Source organism: Danio rerio, chromosome 15 (genome assembly GCF_049306965.1).
Source record: "Danio rerio strain Tuebingen ecotype United States chromosome 15, GRCz12tu, whole genome shotgun sequence".
Taxonomy (NCBI): Eukaryota; Metazoa; Chordata; class Actinopteri; order Cypriniformes; family Danionidae; genus Danio; species Danio rerio.
In genome coordinates this window covers 19,485,170-19,503,062 of record NC_133190.1, presented here as the reverse complement: position 1 = coordinate 19,503,062, position 17,893 = coordinate 19,485,170, and the positions used below count along the sequence as shown (strand labels likewise).

The 17,893-nt window shown below is 35.5% G+C and overlaps 1 protein-coding gene across 2 annotated transcripts; it reads left to right on the top strand.

Annotated features, from left to right (window-relative positions):
• Positions 1-357: 357 nt before the first annotated feature.
• igldcp (Ig-like domain-containing protein) lies at positions 358-12,512 on the top strand. Of its 2 annotated transcripts, NM_001386214.1 has the most exons (6): positions 358-465; positions 6,314-6,354; positions 8,520-8,873; positions 10,045-10,314; positions 11,545-11,595; positions 11,972-12,259. In NM_001386214.1, exons 1-6 carry the CDS (start codon positions 449-451, stop codon positions 12,052-12,054), a joined length of 816 nt encoding a protein of 271 aa, NP_001373143.1. In that variant the 5' UTR covers positions 358-448; the 3' UTR covers positions 12,055-12,259. The 2 variants fall into 2 exon arrangements, with proteins under 2 accessions (NP_001373143.1, XP_073779446.1); XM_073923345.1 differs by lacking the exons at positions 358-465; positions 6,314-6,354 and adding an exon at positions 7,106-7,416 and having other exon boundaries at positions 8,492-8,873; positions 11,972-12,512.
• Positions 12,513-17,893: the final 5,381 nt, after the last annotated feature.

The window sequence follows — 17,893 nt, the reverse complement described above, 5'->3', positions numbered from 1 at the left end:
TTATACATCTTTTTAAAACAAAAAATGCTTGGGCTGCATCCTGATCAAATCTAATATGGGTCAAAATATACCTATAATCGAGTACTCTAAAGTGAATTTTTAAAAAGTGCATTCTGAAAGTGGGCTACTTCTCAGTTTAAAACTACCTTTTTCTTTTCAAAAGAGCTGTCACAGATTACTATAAAGGCACAAAATCAAATCAGTTAGCTAACCTCAAAACTGTCTAAAAAAGCTAAATTACCAGCATAACAATTATTTTCCTCTCTCGCTGTGTGTGTGGCTGTTATCGGAGAAATGAGGTGAAGTTCAAATTAGTTTCAGCAATTACCTATAATGCTAGCTAAGTTTCGTTTTTGAGAAATGAAGAGAGACCGTGAAGCTATATAACCCGCTTCTGAGCTGTTTGCAGTCACACTCATGCAGCAACAGGAGCCGGCACAAATGCAAGATGGACAGAGTGAACAGGTAAGAAACGTCTTTATATCAGCAAATCAATAGAATGTTAGGAGATTTTAGGCATTCTGTGAAAAGTCTGTTTTTCTTAACATATTTACTTTATACTTCACCTATACAACATATGCATGGACATTAAAACGCGCGAGAGTAATGTAAATGTAGGCCTATCTTTAAAAAACAACTATTTTATAAATATTGCTTGATATCAAATGGATTTAAGTGTTGCTAATGTATGACAGAACTGCTGGAGTCGGATTGAGTTTAGGTTTCGTTTCAGCAGAGAGTGTGTGCGTAAGCAGATGCCGCAGATGATTCGGGAATATGAAACTGAGAGGAGCCAGCCAGCTTCTTACTACGTACAAACACGTAGATAGATGAAGATGAAGACGAAGCCGAAGGCAGGATGCAGACCAATGCAGATTGTAGCTTACTTGCTAATTATCCATCAAATAAACATCGGTTCTAAACAGTGTCTGAATTACACATTAACGATCAGGGGGGGGGGGGGGGTCACTTTTTCGGTGAAGTTTGGCAACACATATGCTACAGTAAATCAAATTTTATAATTTATTTCAATTACATCTTATTTATTAGTAAAATGTATACATTTTCATTGTTGTGAGGGATATATAGTAACTTTTTAGAGGATACTGTAGGTCAAACTATACCAATGTGTCTATTTTTTTTAGACTATGCAGATATAAACACCTATTTTACATGATACATGACTTGTGAAGTTGCCTATCGGTGCTTTAGATCTACCAGTTTCACAGAGATTTTTCCTACACTGTAAAACCCAAATAGTTAAGGTAACTCAAACCATTTGAGGAAACCGAATTCAACAAACCATTTAAGTTCAAAAACTAATCCTAATGAGTACTGTGAACTTATCACAAATGTAATTGATTAATATTTATGATACAGATAAGAGATCAGAGAAAGCTATTTCTTACTATTAAAGGGCTGACGCATCTTGTTTTGATGTCCTTCAGGGGTGATCAAGTGTTTATTATGGGGGTCAATCCCCCACAAACCCCCCTGTAATTCACAACTTGGTTTTAAGCAGATATATAAAATAATAACAATGCAAGCCTAAGCAAAATGGTGACACTGAAATATATATAGCCTATAAAAAAATCTAAATATAGAAATCTGCATCAGCCAAATGAAGCTGATGTAAAAATAGGCTCAGTTCCTTTATATGTCCAAAGCAACTTACAGTACGAATAAGAACAATATAAGTAGCCTGACCAATGCATCATATAAGAAAATCCCCAGATTGTCATTAGGTCACATTTGTATTAATATAAAGAGAAACAAAACCAAATAGAGAATAAATAAAAGTGTTGGTGTTAGATAAAAAAAAAAAGGTTTAAATGTAAAAAGTAAGATAGAGAAAATAATACAGAAGTGATGAAAAAATAATAATTTTATACAGTATTATTAAGGGCAAACTAGCAGTTAACGTGTTAATAATACAATGGATCAATTTAAAATTAAGAACAAGAGATTATTAAATTAAATGTAAGAAGGAGCCAGCACAAATGCAAGATGGACAGCATGAATGGGTAAGAAAGGTCTTTATGATAAGTGCTATATAAATGTAAGGAATTATTATTATTATTATTTATAGCAAAACAATAGAACATATATAGGCATTCTAAGAAAACTCACTCTTTCTTAAAATGTTTACCCTATTCTCCTCCAATGTATAAAAATTATAAATGAGTGAGAGTAATGTAAATGCAGCTTTAAAAAACAACTAATTTATACATATTGCTCATTCAAATTAAAAATGTAACATAAGTAGAAAATTGTACAGGAGTGACGAAAAAATGTTTATCTTTTACACAATTGAGGACAAACTAGCAGTTAAAGTGTTAATAATACAGCTGACTCAGTTTAAACAATATATTATTGAATTAAATGTACGAAGTCCTGCAGCCAAAAAAACAATTGTAAAAGTGTTTGGGGCGATTAACTTTCTGAGAAGTTAGTCATTCACCGGTTTTCAAATAAACGCCTACCTCATATTAATCACTACTGCTCTATTATCTTTTAATGAACTTAATATTTGTTGCATTGCTATAATTGTTTTAAATGTCATGTGTCATGAAGACAGCTGTTTCAATAACTATAGATTTTAGTATAAAAATATATTTCACATTGAGTCAAGAATAGTCTCTGATCACGCTTTAATGAAATGGTACAAGACAGACATATCAACAGAATGCAAGATATAAATTGTATTTTTAAAATTTTCCCTTTATCTGAAATCAGGCATTCAACAAATACACACAAAGATTTGTCCTTGTGTACGTTTTGTGAGCTGTTGCCAAAATCATCTGCTGTAAATATTTGCAAACACATTTTTGGGCTTAGTTATAACTTTTGGACAGAAAAAGCACAGGTACTAGATGATAAATATTTTAGCCTGCATGTCTTGAGTGTATGTGTTCATGCACACTATGGAATGGATTCTAATAAAGGTGTGTTCAGGTGCATATAACACACGCACGTACAGTGGCGTAGCGCAGGGGTTCTCAAACTTTTGCGCTCGCGACCCCCAAAATAACAATGCCAGTGGCTCGCGACCCCCAATATCCTCTGAGGTGGTTATAAATACAAAAACTTTGCATGCAATGGTGCACACACACCAATAGACCAAAGTCTATTCTTCGTAGATTTTTTTATGTATGTTAGTGCTGTAAATGGCCCAGAAAGCATAGCTTCAGATGCAGCTATGCTGTGTCTTTAATATAATGTAATTACCCCAGCGATCGCAATTGAATAGAACTAGTAACTATTAGCTACTATAGTAACTTTATAAAGTAGTATATAGTAACTACAGTATAAATTACTATTTTTTTCTAGGTTATGGATAAAATATGGTAATTCTTATGGTTTAATAAAAATAAATAGATTTTTGGAAATCACCAGGCGACCCCCTTTCATTGTCCCACGACCCCTCGGGGTACGAGCATGCACCATGTGTCATGGGGAGCCCCCCAAAAATTTAGGTTGTTAATTTTTGTAATTTTCTTAAAGAAAAGCTGGTGTCAATTGATCATTAACAGAATAAATATTTTGTTCAGTTTGATTTAATAATCAATAAAAATACTAACAATCCATTACATCTCATACACGAAACATGTTTCACTTTAATAATTCATACATTAACAATATACTCAAGACATAATGCATAGTGCTGTTGCCTCACAGCAAGAAGGTCGCTGGTTCGATCCTCGGCTCAGTTGGCGTTTCTGTGTGGAGTTTGCATGTTCTCCCTGCGTTTGCGTGGGTTTCTTCCGGGTGCTCTGATTTTCCCTACAGTCTAAAGACATGTGATATAGGTGAATTGGTAATTGGGTGGGCTAAATTGTCCGTAGTGTATGAGTGTGTGTGGGACTGAGTGTTTGTGGATGTTCCCCAGAGATGGGTTGTGGCTGGAAGGGCATCCGCTGCGTAAAAAACATTCTGGATAAGTTGGCGTTCATTCTGCTGTGGCGACCCCAGATTTATAAGGGGACTAAGCTGACAAGAAAATAAATGAAAGAATTTTTATTTTATAAAAATTACAAAACACAAAAGAGTTCTGATTATTTCTACCTTGAACAACGCGGCCAAAATCACTGCATGCATTTTAGTGTCCTATACTTTCCTTGTGCATTTGAATATGCGAGCCGGTCACCCAAAAACTTCCTGCTAATAAGCATAACTTTATGATAGAAAAACTTTACTTCAGATATCTCTTTCAAAACAACATATTAAGTTTCGTGAATAAAACCTCGCTCTCCTGACTGTGAAGTGAAAGTAAGGTGTGCATGTGGTCAAGTATCTCATGCACATTTACTGGCTGTATTACCAAAAAGATCACACTTTTAGGGTAATGCCTTCAGAAAATAAGATGACAGACATTCAATGCTTAATTCTAATATCCGAATTGAAGCTTTGGATATAAATATGATGTGACAGTATGACGTTTTATATGAGAAGGGGTTCAATGATGTTATAATTCTGGTAGTTCCAGTGTTAACAAAACCCCAAAAAGAGTGTGACAGACTATGAATCTGTCACAACCAGCGATCGCTTTCCAGAGGATCGCTGGTTCTCACATGAACTCTCAGGACTACATTTCCGCATTCCCCAGGACTTCACATTCATACATGCACTGCTCCCAAACACGCACGCCTGCTCACTCATGTATCCTGATTACAAGCACCAGCTGAACCTTGTTCACAGACTGATTTGATTCCCTTCATAAGCCACTCATTCACACTTCCAGTTTGCCGAGTCTTGTTTTCCTAGTAACATTACAACGCGGTTCCCTGTCTTGTTTCTCCGTGTTTCGATCTTAGCCTTGTGCCCTTGTTTTCCTGTTTAGCCGCCTGCCTTTCGACCTTTAGCCTGTTTTACGTTTATGATTCTGGACTGCCTGTATATACCTGTTTGCACCTGATGACCATTGCTTGCCTGACGTTTGAATAAACTGCATAGTGGACCTTACCTCCTGTGGTCTCCTGTCACTTCACCCCAGTCGTGGTTACAGCATCAAAGCACACGTATTTGCTCTCTTGCAAGTTTTTTCATTTGTTTTTCCAATCAGTTAACTCCCCATTTATCACAAGAGCGCGGTAACTGTGTTTATAATTTCAGATTTCTGTTGAACAGTTTTGTCTTTTTAGAATGAATTTCGTTTAGTGTAATTTTTATCTTAATTTGAATATTCTGTACATTTTAGGTAAAATGAATTGCGTTCAAAGCTGCTTCTGTTTACCGGCCAAAACAAACAGGCAAAACACAAACTGTTAGCCTAAATAAACAAAATATTTATGAGTAATGTCTTATTATTAACTGTATAACCAAAACAGTAGCTTGGGCTACTTTAAAATATTTAGCTGTTAATGACAAAATGATCCATTATGCCAGTGCAGTTTCATTTTGACTCATTTATTCAAGCCGTTTTACCACAATGAGTCGGGCTTTCCAAACGTAATATTTTTAGCTCTGAAATCGCACGTCAGATGAGCATTTCACATTGTTAAATTTGTTCAGAAAAATGCTTGAAGAAAGGGATGCCATGGACATTTTTTATGGGAAAATGCTTATTGCTAAAATGCTTAGTGGATAGTGGAAGTTTACAAACACTATAAAAAGGCAGATAACCATTTAAGAAAACTCAGATGTTAATGTGACTAAACTTTTTCTTTTTTAGGTAAGTTGGGATTATCATATTTGTTTCTTTTATGCTTAATAGCAGAATAATGAGAGAGATATTTTTTGAGAAATTGTTATAACTTTTCTTAAAAGTCAAGTTTACATGCATTAAGATTATTATGCCTCTGAAAAAGCTCAGATGATGGTGTCAAGCTTTCTGATTGGCTAATTGACAACATTTGAGTTAATTGGAGGCATAATATATACCATACACACACACACACATATGTGTGTGTGTGTGTGTGTGTGTGTGTGTGTGTGTGTGTGTGTGTGTGTGTGTGTGTGTGTGTGTGTGTGTGTGTGTGTGTGTGTGTGTGTGTGTGTGTGTGTGTGTGTGTGTGTGTGTGTGTGTGTGTGTGTGTGTGTGTGTGTGTGTGTGTGTGTGTGTGTGTGTGTGTGTGTGTGTGTGTGTGTGTGTGTGTGTGTGTGTGTGTGTGTGTGTGTGTGTGTGTGTGTGTGTGTGTGTGTGTGTGTGTGTGTGTGTGTGTGTGTGTGTGTGTGTGTGTGTGTGCGTGCGTGTGTGGTGAGGGGCGGGGCCCCGGCTTTACTCTTGTGGGTGGACACACACAGATCCACACAGAAAGTAGGCTACTTTGGGCTTAGCTCTCTGTAATTTAGTATGATGATTATTTCTTCTCAGGTATTCAGCTTTTCTGATGCTAAGGCTCCTCATTTGTGTCGGTAAGTAGTCAATGACAAAAGAAGGACAACTTTTCTTTTCATTTAGTTTCGTTTTGTTTCTTAATTTCTGTGATCATCCTGTAATCGGTTTTTGACATGTTTTTTAATGCCAATGTTAGATGTCAATTTGATGTCGTTTGGCATTGTAGGGATACAAAATCCTATGGTGGCAGAGAGATCTCAACGCGCTGCAATTTAAGAAAACACATGCAATTACAAAAAACATCAGTAAATTAAGAAAAGATCTTCATCAGATTGACAGCAGACATGCTGCAAATTCTCACAACACACACAGAACACAACGGAAATGCTTTAAGGGGTACAAAAACGTGACAGACTCGCCTGGGATAGTGCTCAGTGAAGTTGTAGGTGATCTTTGAAAGGTGATTTTTTTCTTTATTTTAACATCCTAATCTCTTGTATATTATTAGCCAAAATAACCATGACCTAAATAGTTGGTCTGTCAAAGTTTTGGGTCCCCTTGAAACATTTCCATTGTGTTCTATTTGCGTGTGTTGTGAGAAAATGCAGCGCATTTTCTTGATGTGTTTGCCTTGTGAGGATTTGCAATATCTTTGCTGTCAAACCGATGAAGATCTTTGGTGTCAATTAGCTGGTGTTTTTGTTCTTGCATGTGTTTTCCTAAATTGCAGCGCGATAAGCTGTCTCAGCCACCATAAAATACTGTGTAAATTTGGAATTGAGGCTTTCAGGTGTAGAAAATATTTCATTCATTTTCTTTTCGGCCTAGTCCCTTTATTAATCTGGGGTCACCACTGCAAAATGAACCACCACCTTATCCAGCATATTGTTTAAGCAGCAGATGCCCTTCCAGCTGCAATTCATCACTGGGAAACATCCATACACATTCACACACATACGCATACACTACGGACAATAGCTTACCCAATTCACCTGTACAGCATGTCTTTGGACTGTGCAGGAAACTGGAGCACCTGGAGGAAACCCAAGCGAACACGGGGGAACACGCAAACTCCACACAGAAATGCCAACTGACCTAGCCAAGGCTCGAACCAGCACCCTTTTTGCTATGAGGTGACAGTGCTACCCACTGTGCTACCTTGACATCCTAAAAATACTTGTATTATAATATTATTTTGTGTCGTTATTTTGGTGGTCAAAAAGGCATCGATGTGTGGATGTCAAATAGACGTCAAGATTGTGACATCATTCATTATTTTTTAATTATGTTTTGCAGTACAAATAATGCAACGATTTGACCTTTTTCTTTTTTTTAGACAACAAACTAACAAAAGCCATTGCACACATTTAAAATAAAATACAAATAAATAATAATATTTAAAAGATCTTCTTTATGTGATCTAAAACAGGTTGCCAAGTAAGAAAAAAGATGTCACTGAAACCCCTTACAGTATATTAAATTGATTAGCACTGATATCAAGGTGGGGTGACACGGTGGCTCTGTGGTTAGCACTGTTGCCTCACAGCAAAAAGGTTGCTGGTTTGAGTCTCAGCTGGGTCAGTTGCAAAAATTGATTTAGTTTTCTCAATCATCTTAATTATAGCCTAGTTTTAGTCGACTAAATTTCATAAGATTTCAGTTGACTAAATCTACTCTACTCTTATGATGATGTAATCGCATCCCGCATCTACTGCATGCCTCATGCATCACACACCAAGATTAATTCTGATTGCATATTTTCCAAAAAAACGTCCCCAATCACATTCTTGCCTCATTTTTATTGGTCTACGAAAATGCCAGTATATTTTTATTATAGTTGTAGTCATCATCACCTGATTTTTATTTAGTTTTCGTCTGTAGAAACTTGTTTGTCATGAAAACTATGATGAAAATTTGTCATCAACGAAATTAACACTGGCCAGGAGGCATTTTTCTGTTGAGTTTGTATGTTCTCTCCATGCGCTATAGGTGAATTGAATAAACAAAATTGTCCTTAGTGTATGAGTGTGAATGAGTGTGTATAGATGTTTCCCAGTACTGGGTTGCAGCTGGAAGGGCATCCGCTGTGTAAGACATATGCTGGATAGGTTAGCAGTTCATTCTGCTGTGGAAACCCCTGATAAATAAAGGGACTACGCCAAAGGAATATGAATGAATGAATGACATGAAGGTGTCTGGCTGCTGTGTTTGTAGTTGAAATAATTGTATTTTGTCCCTCTAGGCTCCTCTCCGCTCTCAGTGCTGTTCTATACCTCCTCGAAGGTGGGCCTGCCAGCGGTTCTGCCCTGCACAGTGGAGTCACATCTGGAGTCTGAACGGGCTCCTCATATTCAGTGGCAGACCGTGAGCGACTCTGTGTTTGAGCGAATGGGACAGGAGCAGTTCCAGGGGGAGGCTTACATAAACCGAGCGGACGTCCCAGAACATATGCTCGTCAAGGGAAACTGCTCTCTCTTCTTGCAAGATGTCAGATTCAGCGATGCGGGCGTTTACGAGAGTTACCTGGTGGTTGGGGAACCAAGTAAGCCTGTCAAGAGCCGGATTTTCCTTCAGAGCGTCCAACTTGTGGTTGTCGGTGAGGGCAAATTCTGAAAAACTACTCAAAGTCTATCAATGTTTGGAAAATAAAACAAACAAACGTCAAAACTGTACTTAGGGGGTACAAAATTCATTCATTCAATCATTCATTTTCCTTCAGCTTAGTCGGTCACCACAGCAGAATGAACTAACAACTATTCCAGCATATGTTTTACGAAGCGGATGGGATACAAAATAATTCTCAGTTTTTATTACAAATTTAAAGGGACAGTTCACCCAAAAATAAACCATTTATTCTCCCTCATGTTGCTTTAAACTTATGTAAGTTTCTTGAAGAATGCTGTATGCTGAAGGAAAATAAAATACTATTGAACTCAATGGGTCCCAGCAACCATCATTCTTCGAAATATCTTATTTTAAACAAAAGAAAAGAAAGTCAAATACCTTATGAAAAAGATAAGGGTAAATAAATGATGATAGAATCAAAATTTTGGGGTGGACTGTGTTGTTAAGTTTAGCAAAATTACTTTAGTTTAAGTTTTTAGTTTTCATTATTTGATTGAATTAGTTTTGTTTTACCTAATTTTTAAAAAATCTATTTTTTTTACCTTATTAAAAGTATTCTTTTGTTGTTTTTTGGAATATCTTTTAGTTTTTGTTTAAATGTGTATGTGAACACCAGGGGTGTCCAATCTCAGTCCTGGAGGGCCGGCGTACTTCATAGCTTAGCTCTAACTTCCTTCAACACACTTGCCTGGAAGTTTTAGTATACCTAAAAAGAGCTTGATCAGCTGGTTCAGGTGTGTTTAGTTGGGATTGGAACAAAAATATGCCGTTCACCAGCCCTCCAGGACCGAGTTTGGACACCCCTGATGTAGACTAATATAGTATTTATTCATTTTTTAAAATCGAGTTAAGTGAAAAGGTGAAATGGCTCAGGTTAGTTAGCCCACAGCTGCTAATCATTCTTTTAGACACAAAACTGTTGAAGCTGATAGCTGAAAACCGGTAACCATTGACTCATGTAGTCGGAAAAACAAACACTATAGAAGTCAATGGCTACAGGTTTCCAGCTTTCTTCAAAATATCAGAAGACAGAAAGTTTTGAACAAATGAAGGATGAGTAAATGATGACTGAATTTTCAGTTTTGAGAGAGCTATCCCTTTAACATCTAAAGACCTACAGTCTTTCTTTTCTCCAATGATAGATCACAAGGCCATCAGGTCTGTTCAGTTGGGCTCAGATCTGATCCTGGATTTACACACACATCAAGCCGAGCAGGTGATTTTCCAGAGCAGTGATGACACAGACTGGACAGTCCTGTGGGAGAGAGAGGGAGACGTGAAAAAGAACGGTCATCTGAAAGAGAAAGACAACAAACTGATCCTCAGAAGGCTTTCGGCCAGCAGCGCCGGAACATACAAAGTTTTGGATTCACAGGGTTTGGCGCTCAGCACAGTCAAAGTCACAATAACAGGTTGGAAACTTTATTATTATATACATATATAATTATTTTAAATGTGCTATAGAAATATAAAGTTGGCTGGGTAAAGTTGATTGGGATTATTGATTGTAGAAAAATCTTGACGTTTGGGTACAACTCTTCACTGGACGTACTTGAATAGTTTGTATTTTTGCTCAAACCATACACTGTAAAATGTCACTTAATAAAATGTTGGAAGAGCAAATATAGCTAACTTAAACTAATATTTTTGTTAAAGGTTGGTTAAAAAGATAAACTTTTTTTGTAATTTTTTACAGTAAAAGTACATGAAAATCATACAACAATACTAGCAACATACAACTAACATGCTAACCATGCTAGAAACATATAAATAAAATGATAAACACGTAAGTAATGTGCTACTGACATGATGATTATGCTAAAAACACTCTAATAAAATGTTAAACGTAAGAAATATGCTAGTAACATGTTAACCATGCTAATGTAATGATAAACGTAAGAAACATGCTAGTAATAAGCTAACCATGCTAGAAACATGGTAATAAAACGTAAGCAGTGTGCTAGTAACATATTATCCATGCTAGAAACATGCTTATAAAATTATAAACATGTAAGCAATGTGCTAATAACATGTTAACCATTTTAGAAACATGCTAATAAAATTATGAACATGTAAGAAACATCCAAGTTACATGTTAACCATGCTAGAAACATGCTAATAAATTGATAAACATAAGAAACATCCAAATAACTCGTTAACCATGCTAGAAACAAGCTAATGAAATATTAAACAAAGCAATGTGCCAATAACATGCTAACCATGTTCTAAACATGCTAATAAAATGATAAACATATAAGAAACATGCTAGTAACATGCTAACGATGCTAGAAACATAATAACATGATAAACATGTAAGAAACATTCACGTTACACTATATAATATATATAATAACACTACAAATATTAATTGTGTAAGAAACATGCTAGTAACATGCTAAGCATAGTAGAAACATGCTAATAAAAATAGAAACATGTAAGCAACGTGGTAGCAACATGTTAACAGGCTAATTAAAAATTAAACATGCTAGTAACATGTTAATCATGTTAGAAACATGCTAGAGGCATGCTAACCATGGGAGACTGTGCTATTACATCTCTTTTAACCATGATGCATTAAAAGAATGCATTTAAACTACAGTTACCAGACTGTTAACCTCTTTCTCTCTCTCTCTTAATTGTAGAACCTGTGCTACCAAAAGAATCAGAGGTTTTGCAAATACAGTCAGCATACGGTAAGCCTGACACAAATATATCATGCATTAACTGACAGGAAAGCATTTTTTAAAAGGACAGTTCACCCCAAAAGAGAAATGTTCTCTCCATTTACTCGCTTCAAACCTCTTTGAGTTTTTTTTTTTTCAACTGAAAAGAAGAAAAAGTAGATATTTTAAAGAATGTTGAGTATTTTTCCCTACTATGGGTGCCAATGGCTAAATAAATGGTGAGTAAATTATTATTGTATTATAGGGAGGTTGGGAGGGGGGTGAACTATAGCCTACTTTTAAAATAAACATACATTGACAGTGCAGGAAGATATCACCGACATGTACAGCTTTGTTCTTTCTTTCTTTCTTTATTTATGTTTTTCTTTTTCTTTTTTCACTTTAGGTAAAGCTACAACGATTGTGCCTCCTCTAAGCCTCATTACTTTTTTCCTTGTGTTTGAAATCTTGTGTTTTTCCACTGGTTGAAATTAACAGATATTTTGTTTTAATTGTATTTTAATAACATTCTGTAATATTTTAGCCCTGTGTGAAATTTCTGTCTTTGAAATGAATGGGTGTTCTTTGCCATTTCTTTCATAGTGGATAATTTACTGCACTCTGAAATGTTCAAATTATTTAAAATAAATCATTATTATATACAACAGAAACACATGGATCAAATAAGTACAAAGACGTGCATTCCTTTGAATTATTAGTAAGTCACCATTAGTGCAAAATTGTCATTTTATCTTTGCGCAGTTTTCGAGTGTATATTATATATTATTTATTTGTGGATATTGAAGTGAGAAGGATTGTGATGAAACATGACCATTTTCATGTTCTTACTGGGTTTTGTAAGCTTACTGTATTGTGTTTCATGCAGAAAACATGCTAACAATAAATTAACCAACAATAAATCTGAATATCTTGAAGTCTGGAAAAAAGTGAACACCTTTTATTTGTAATATAAATGATACCAAATGTATACACAACATAGGCTCATTTTGAAAACATAGTCCTATATACATTTCTGGGTCACAGTATTAACAAACAATTAAACTAACACTACTAGCTTAATAAACTAATTAGCTGTTTAATAATAATTAGTAAGGTACAAATTGGGTTTATGTTTAGGTTAGGGTTAGGCATGCCCCCACCCCCGGCTACGGGCATGATGTAGTGGAGTAGCAAGTAACATGCTATTAGGTCATGTGACCGCTAGATGGCGATCTTGGATAATAAGAAGCTTACCACCACTAGGAGTTTGTCAGAGTCATTGGTCTTTAATTATATTCATCTGGCTCCCTATTCGACTGCATCCCAGAGTAATACAAAGCACCAAAAAATTTAAAAAAAAAATATATATATATTCAGTATATTTACCATGTTTTTGTCCGCAACTCGCCGTCACGCCGTGACGGAGATTCCCGAGGCTGTTTGCTCCAATCAGAGGTGTGCTCTCTTCAGCGCTCACCATGACAACGAGACTCCCAGCAGTGACGTCGCCATGTAAACATTTGCATATGCATTCCTATAAAGCTCGGCGGTTCTCGCTCGGTGTTGTCAGTTGTGACGGTGTTGCTCTTTGTACTTGACCAAGGTAAGTTCAAAATAAACTTCTTTCTCTAAACACCTGTCTCGTGTTTCATTTGTCATGTACAGCAATACACTGTCATATAGGTCCGTTGAATGCATTTGTACGCAACGTGGTTTGACAATAAAGTAGTCTAACTAGTAAATAGTTGTCAAAAATGTACCTTCATTAGTCAACATTTGGTCAAGGTAGTAAAAAGTTAGTCAAAGATGTCCTAAGACATAATGGTAATGTTATGGTTGTTACGTGACTGTATTTACTTTTATTTTTATGTATGTTTAAAACCAGCAGAATATACTATATATTTAACATGTCATGAACTTACTGTTATTCAAAAAATTGCTTAATAAAAATTTCCTAAGACAAGATTGGCTATTGTTTTGGTTTTATGTCAAACTACTGTAGGTTTTAAGTTACTACAGCAGATATAGGCTACCTATATCCTAATAATGGTAGTCAGAGTTATTTTAATGACCAAATTCGAGTAAAACGTCTCTTACTCTAGTACTTTTTGCATGCAAAAGTCAAATTTACAGTTTTCAACAACAAAATTTTGTCTCGTAAAAATGACCAGTGGGGTGTGAGAAAAAAAGTGAATGTCAAGTTATATATTATATATAAAAGAAGTTGAACAAGTTGTCATAATATTCAGTCATAATGCATTTTTCTGTACATTTCCATTAGACGTTTTTTTTCTAAATCTATAATTGGTAAATTGCTCCCAGGTCAATCTGGACTTTGTCTAATGAAGGTGAGGCGTATCTGAAAGGAGATTGTCCTATGTTCACATTTTTACTTTTGTTTTGGGTTTTTTTTTTTTGGTCCTATGGAGTGCTGTCTTTTCCTTTCTGTATCACAATGACATGATCTGGCAACAAATCACAGTACAAACCGCAAAAAAATGAAATAAATTAGCCGAAGCTTACATGAGAACATCCATCCAGAGTACACTGTTACATTAACAACATGAGTAAGTAATTTGACTGTCTTATCCGTACACAATGACACAAGGACTTGTCATTCTGACGGCACTGACATGTTCATTGAGAGATGAACCAAGGACTTTAAGCAAGAGACTGGCTTTTGCAGGAAATCCATGCTGTTTGGCTATTTGTATGTGCTTTTTTGAGAAATGCACTTACTGCTTAGCAAATTTTAAATCTGACAAGTTTACCAAAGCGACTGAAAAAACTGTAATACAACACGAGTTAATGCAAAGATGAAAGGTCTGCAAAGACAAAAGTGTGTATTTTTATTTGCACATATCATTTTATAAAAATAGTAGTAGCGTATACATAATTCGGTTGTATATTTTTGGCTTAATATTTAATACGCGTTTTGATGTAACCATGTCTATAGTGGAATGGAATCTATAGTGGAATGGAACATCACAACCATGGTTTCTGCAGGTGTCAGTCACTATTTCAAATGTATGACTTTTTAAGTCTTCTCTTAAAACCATTGTGACCCCGACATTTCTCAGAGGTGGTTATAAATATACAAATGTTGCATGCACACATAACAATAGGCCTATATAAGCATGAGCATATTGCCAACACAAAAAGTGCAACAGTCTTAACAATCATGAGCTATAGTTTATATAATCATTTATTCATTTGTTTAATTCAATATTAATAACCCAACCTCAACGAGACCGGTGGACAGCATGTTTTCAGGACAAGTCTATTGGTTTAATTTCGGAGATCATCCTCAATGGTCAGTTGTGGCCTGTGTTTATTTTCAATTTGATTACCATAAAGGGGTCAGAAAGTTTAACCTGGTGCTATAAATTCAGTCTGGGTTGTTGATCTAACGTACAATCTAATCTAATACACAATTCTATGACAAAATTGAAAGGCCGATGGCTTTTTATTTGCATGCGATCCTTGCATGCATGAAATATTGCACATCATGACAAGTTTTGCTTGCTAACTGAAAACGTGCCGGATATAATGCAGTTTTTCGTTCGGAATTGTAGTATTATAATGTACTGTAAAGTTTTCTAACGGGCGAATGACATGATCTAGTGGGTCTGTCATCTTTAATGTGCGCTTTCGTGATTCCAGGAGGCGTGGCTTTGGACAGCAGGGGAGGGATTGTATTTGAAATATTATGCTAACCAGTTAGCATTTTGGCAGATCACCCACTGCAGCTTTAATTGATGTCACACTAAAGCTCCAATCTGTCAGAAGTCAAACTATGGCATTTAAATGTGGTCAGTAATAAAGTTGAACTTATTGTGGTATTTTCAGTATTTTTTGCTAGTATGATTTGGAGGGGCTCAAAAAAAATAAGCCAATGATGTTCTTGAAAGTACCTTTTTGACCTTTGAAAAAGTACTGAGTCAATGGCATAAAGACACACTTAAGGGAAGGTTTTCACTCATCAAAACGGCTCATTAAATAAAAGACACCAAACATCCCCTAAAAGGTCATTCAGGGTGACCATAACAGTTTAAATATCTAAAAAATACTATTCCTTCATTTTCTTTTCGGCTTAGTCCCTTTATTATTAAACGCCACGGCGGAATTAACCTGCCAACTTATCCAGCACAATTTTACGCAGCGGATGACCTTCCGGCCGCAACCCATCTCTGGGACACATCCACACACACTCATTCACACTCATACACTACGGAAAACTTAGCCTGCCCAATTCACCTGTACAGCATGTCTGGAAAACCCACGCGAATGCAGGGAGAACATGCAAACTCCACACAGAAACGCCAACTGACCTAGCCTCAACAAGACTGACCGCTCATTTCGTCTACATCTAGGCCTATTAAACTACGTGCTTTAGCATAGGCCAACGAAACGCAGCACAGACACCAATTCTCACTTAAGCTCATTTCAGGTTATGATTAGACCTGTCCAGTTTCATCTGGAATGCATCCCAGATGACCTTCTGAAGTGGTTTGAGCGATCGGATGGATATCTGATCAGAACAAAAAAACGAATGAAGTGAGCAAACAGCCTCAAAAACACAGACGTGACAGGAATATATATTGAATATAAATCAATTGGATCAAAAATTGTCTTCATAACAATAATTCCTTATGGTTCTCTATCCCAAATCTTATCTTTGAAAAATGTGGTGGCCTACACTTTTTGCTAACTTGTGATTTTAAGTGTTCTAAAATTCCTATTAAGATGTCAAATTTTCATAAACAAGCCTTGAATACATGGAAACTGATTTATAAGCATAACTTTTCCCCCCACTCATGTATTATCTGGAACAATCAGTATATTTTATTTAAAAACAAGTCCATATTTCGGAATGATTATGTTAAAAAAGGAGTAATTTTTGTTACAGACTTATTAAATCGTGTAGGGGATTTATATGATTACAATGAATTTATTAATAATTTTGGTTTAAAAATTACTTTGATTGAATACAAAAAATTTGTTCATTGTATTTCCCCAAAATTACTTCACCTTTTTAAAACCGCAAAAATATATAACCATGTATCTGGCTCTCACCCAGAGCTTACTATTAAGGGCCTTTCTATCAAAGATAAAAAATGTAATAACAATTATATCAGGAATATCCTAACTGCAGATAAAAGTGTTCCTCCAATTGCAATGGTTAAATGGAAACAAGCATTCCCTTTATTCTTCTTTTCCCCAAAAATCTGGTCAGATATTACAAAATACATAATTCCTAATAAAGTAAAAGAAACAAAATTTAAAATATTACATAGATATTATCCATGCAATGATTTTATAAGTAAGTTTAAGGAAGGTTTTTCACCCTTGTGTTGTTTTTGTAAAAAGGAACCGTAAACAATTCTTCATTTATTTTTCAGTTGCAGTTACACAAAACAGTTTTGGTCCCAAGATTCCCTACCTACTTTTTGAAGTGTTTTATAAATTAATCAGTATAACTGAGCAAATGGTTTTTTTTTACGGATTGCAACTCTGGATTACTGGAAATGGACAAAATAGCAAAAATTCTTATTTTATTTGGAAAGTATCACATCCACAAAACAAAATGTATGCTGACTGTACCAAATTGTAAACTATTTTTCATTGATCTAAAACTTTTTTATGATTCCCTCACTGCTATACAAAGTAATACCAAAGCTATTAAGACATCTCAACTACTGGAAAAAATACTTAATGTACACGATTAATTTTTGTTGTTAATTCCATTGTATACTGTTTTATGTATAACTCTGTACATCCCTGTTTGTTCAATAAAAAATAAAAAAAAAGAAAAAAAAAATATATATATATATATTGAATATAAATATATTGTATTAATTATTTGATAAATATATAATATAAAATTACATAAAATAATTAAAAGGACAAACGCTGGACCTTTTGGCAACACTTTTTCAGTTTGGGTCACAATTCACAGTATTAACAAACAATTAAACTAACACTACTAGCTTAATAAACTAACTAGCTGTTTATTAATAATTAGTAAGGTACAAATTGGGTTTATGTTTAGGTTAGGGTTAGGCATGCCCCCACCCCCGGCTACGGGCATGATGTAGTGGAGTAGCAAGTAACACGCTATTGGGTCATGTGACCGCTAGATGGCGATCTTGGATAATAAGAAGCTTACCACCACTAGGAGTTTGTCAGAGTCATTGGTCTTTAATTATATTCATCTGTCTCCCTATTCTACTGCATCCCAGAGTGATACAAAGCACCCAAAAATGTAAAAAAATATATATTCAGTATATTTACCATGTTTTTGTCCGCAACTCGCCATCACGCCGTG

Bases quoted from the DNA above. Each gene is read 5' to 3' on its own strand.
- igldcp (NM_001386214.1), top strand. The intron at 10,315-11,544 runs GTTGGAAACTTT...TCTTAATTGTAG, and splicing joins AGTCAAAGTCACAATAACAG to AACCTGTGCTACCAAAAGAA. The intron at 11,596-11,971 runs GTAAGCCTGACA...TTTTCACTTTAG, and splicing joins GCAAATACAGTCAGCATACG to GTAAAGCTACAACGATTGTG.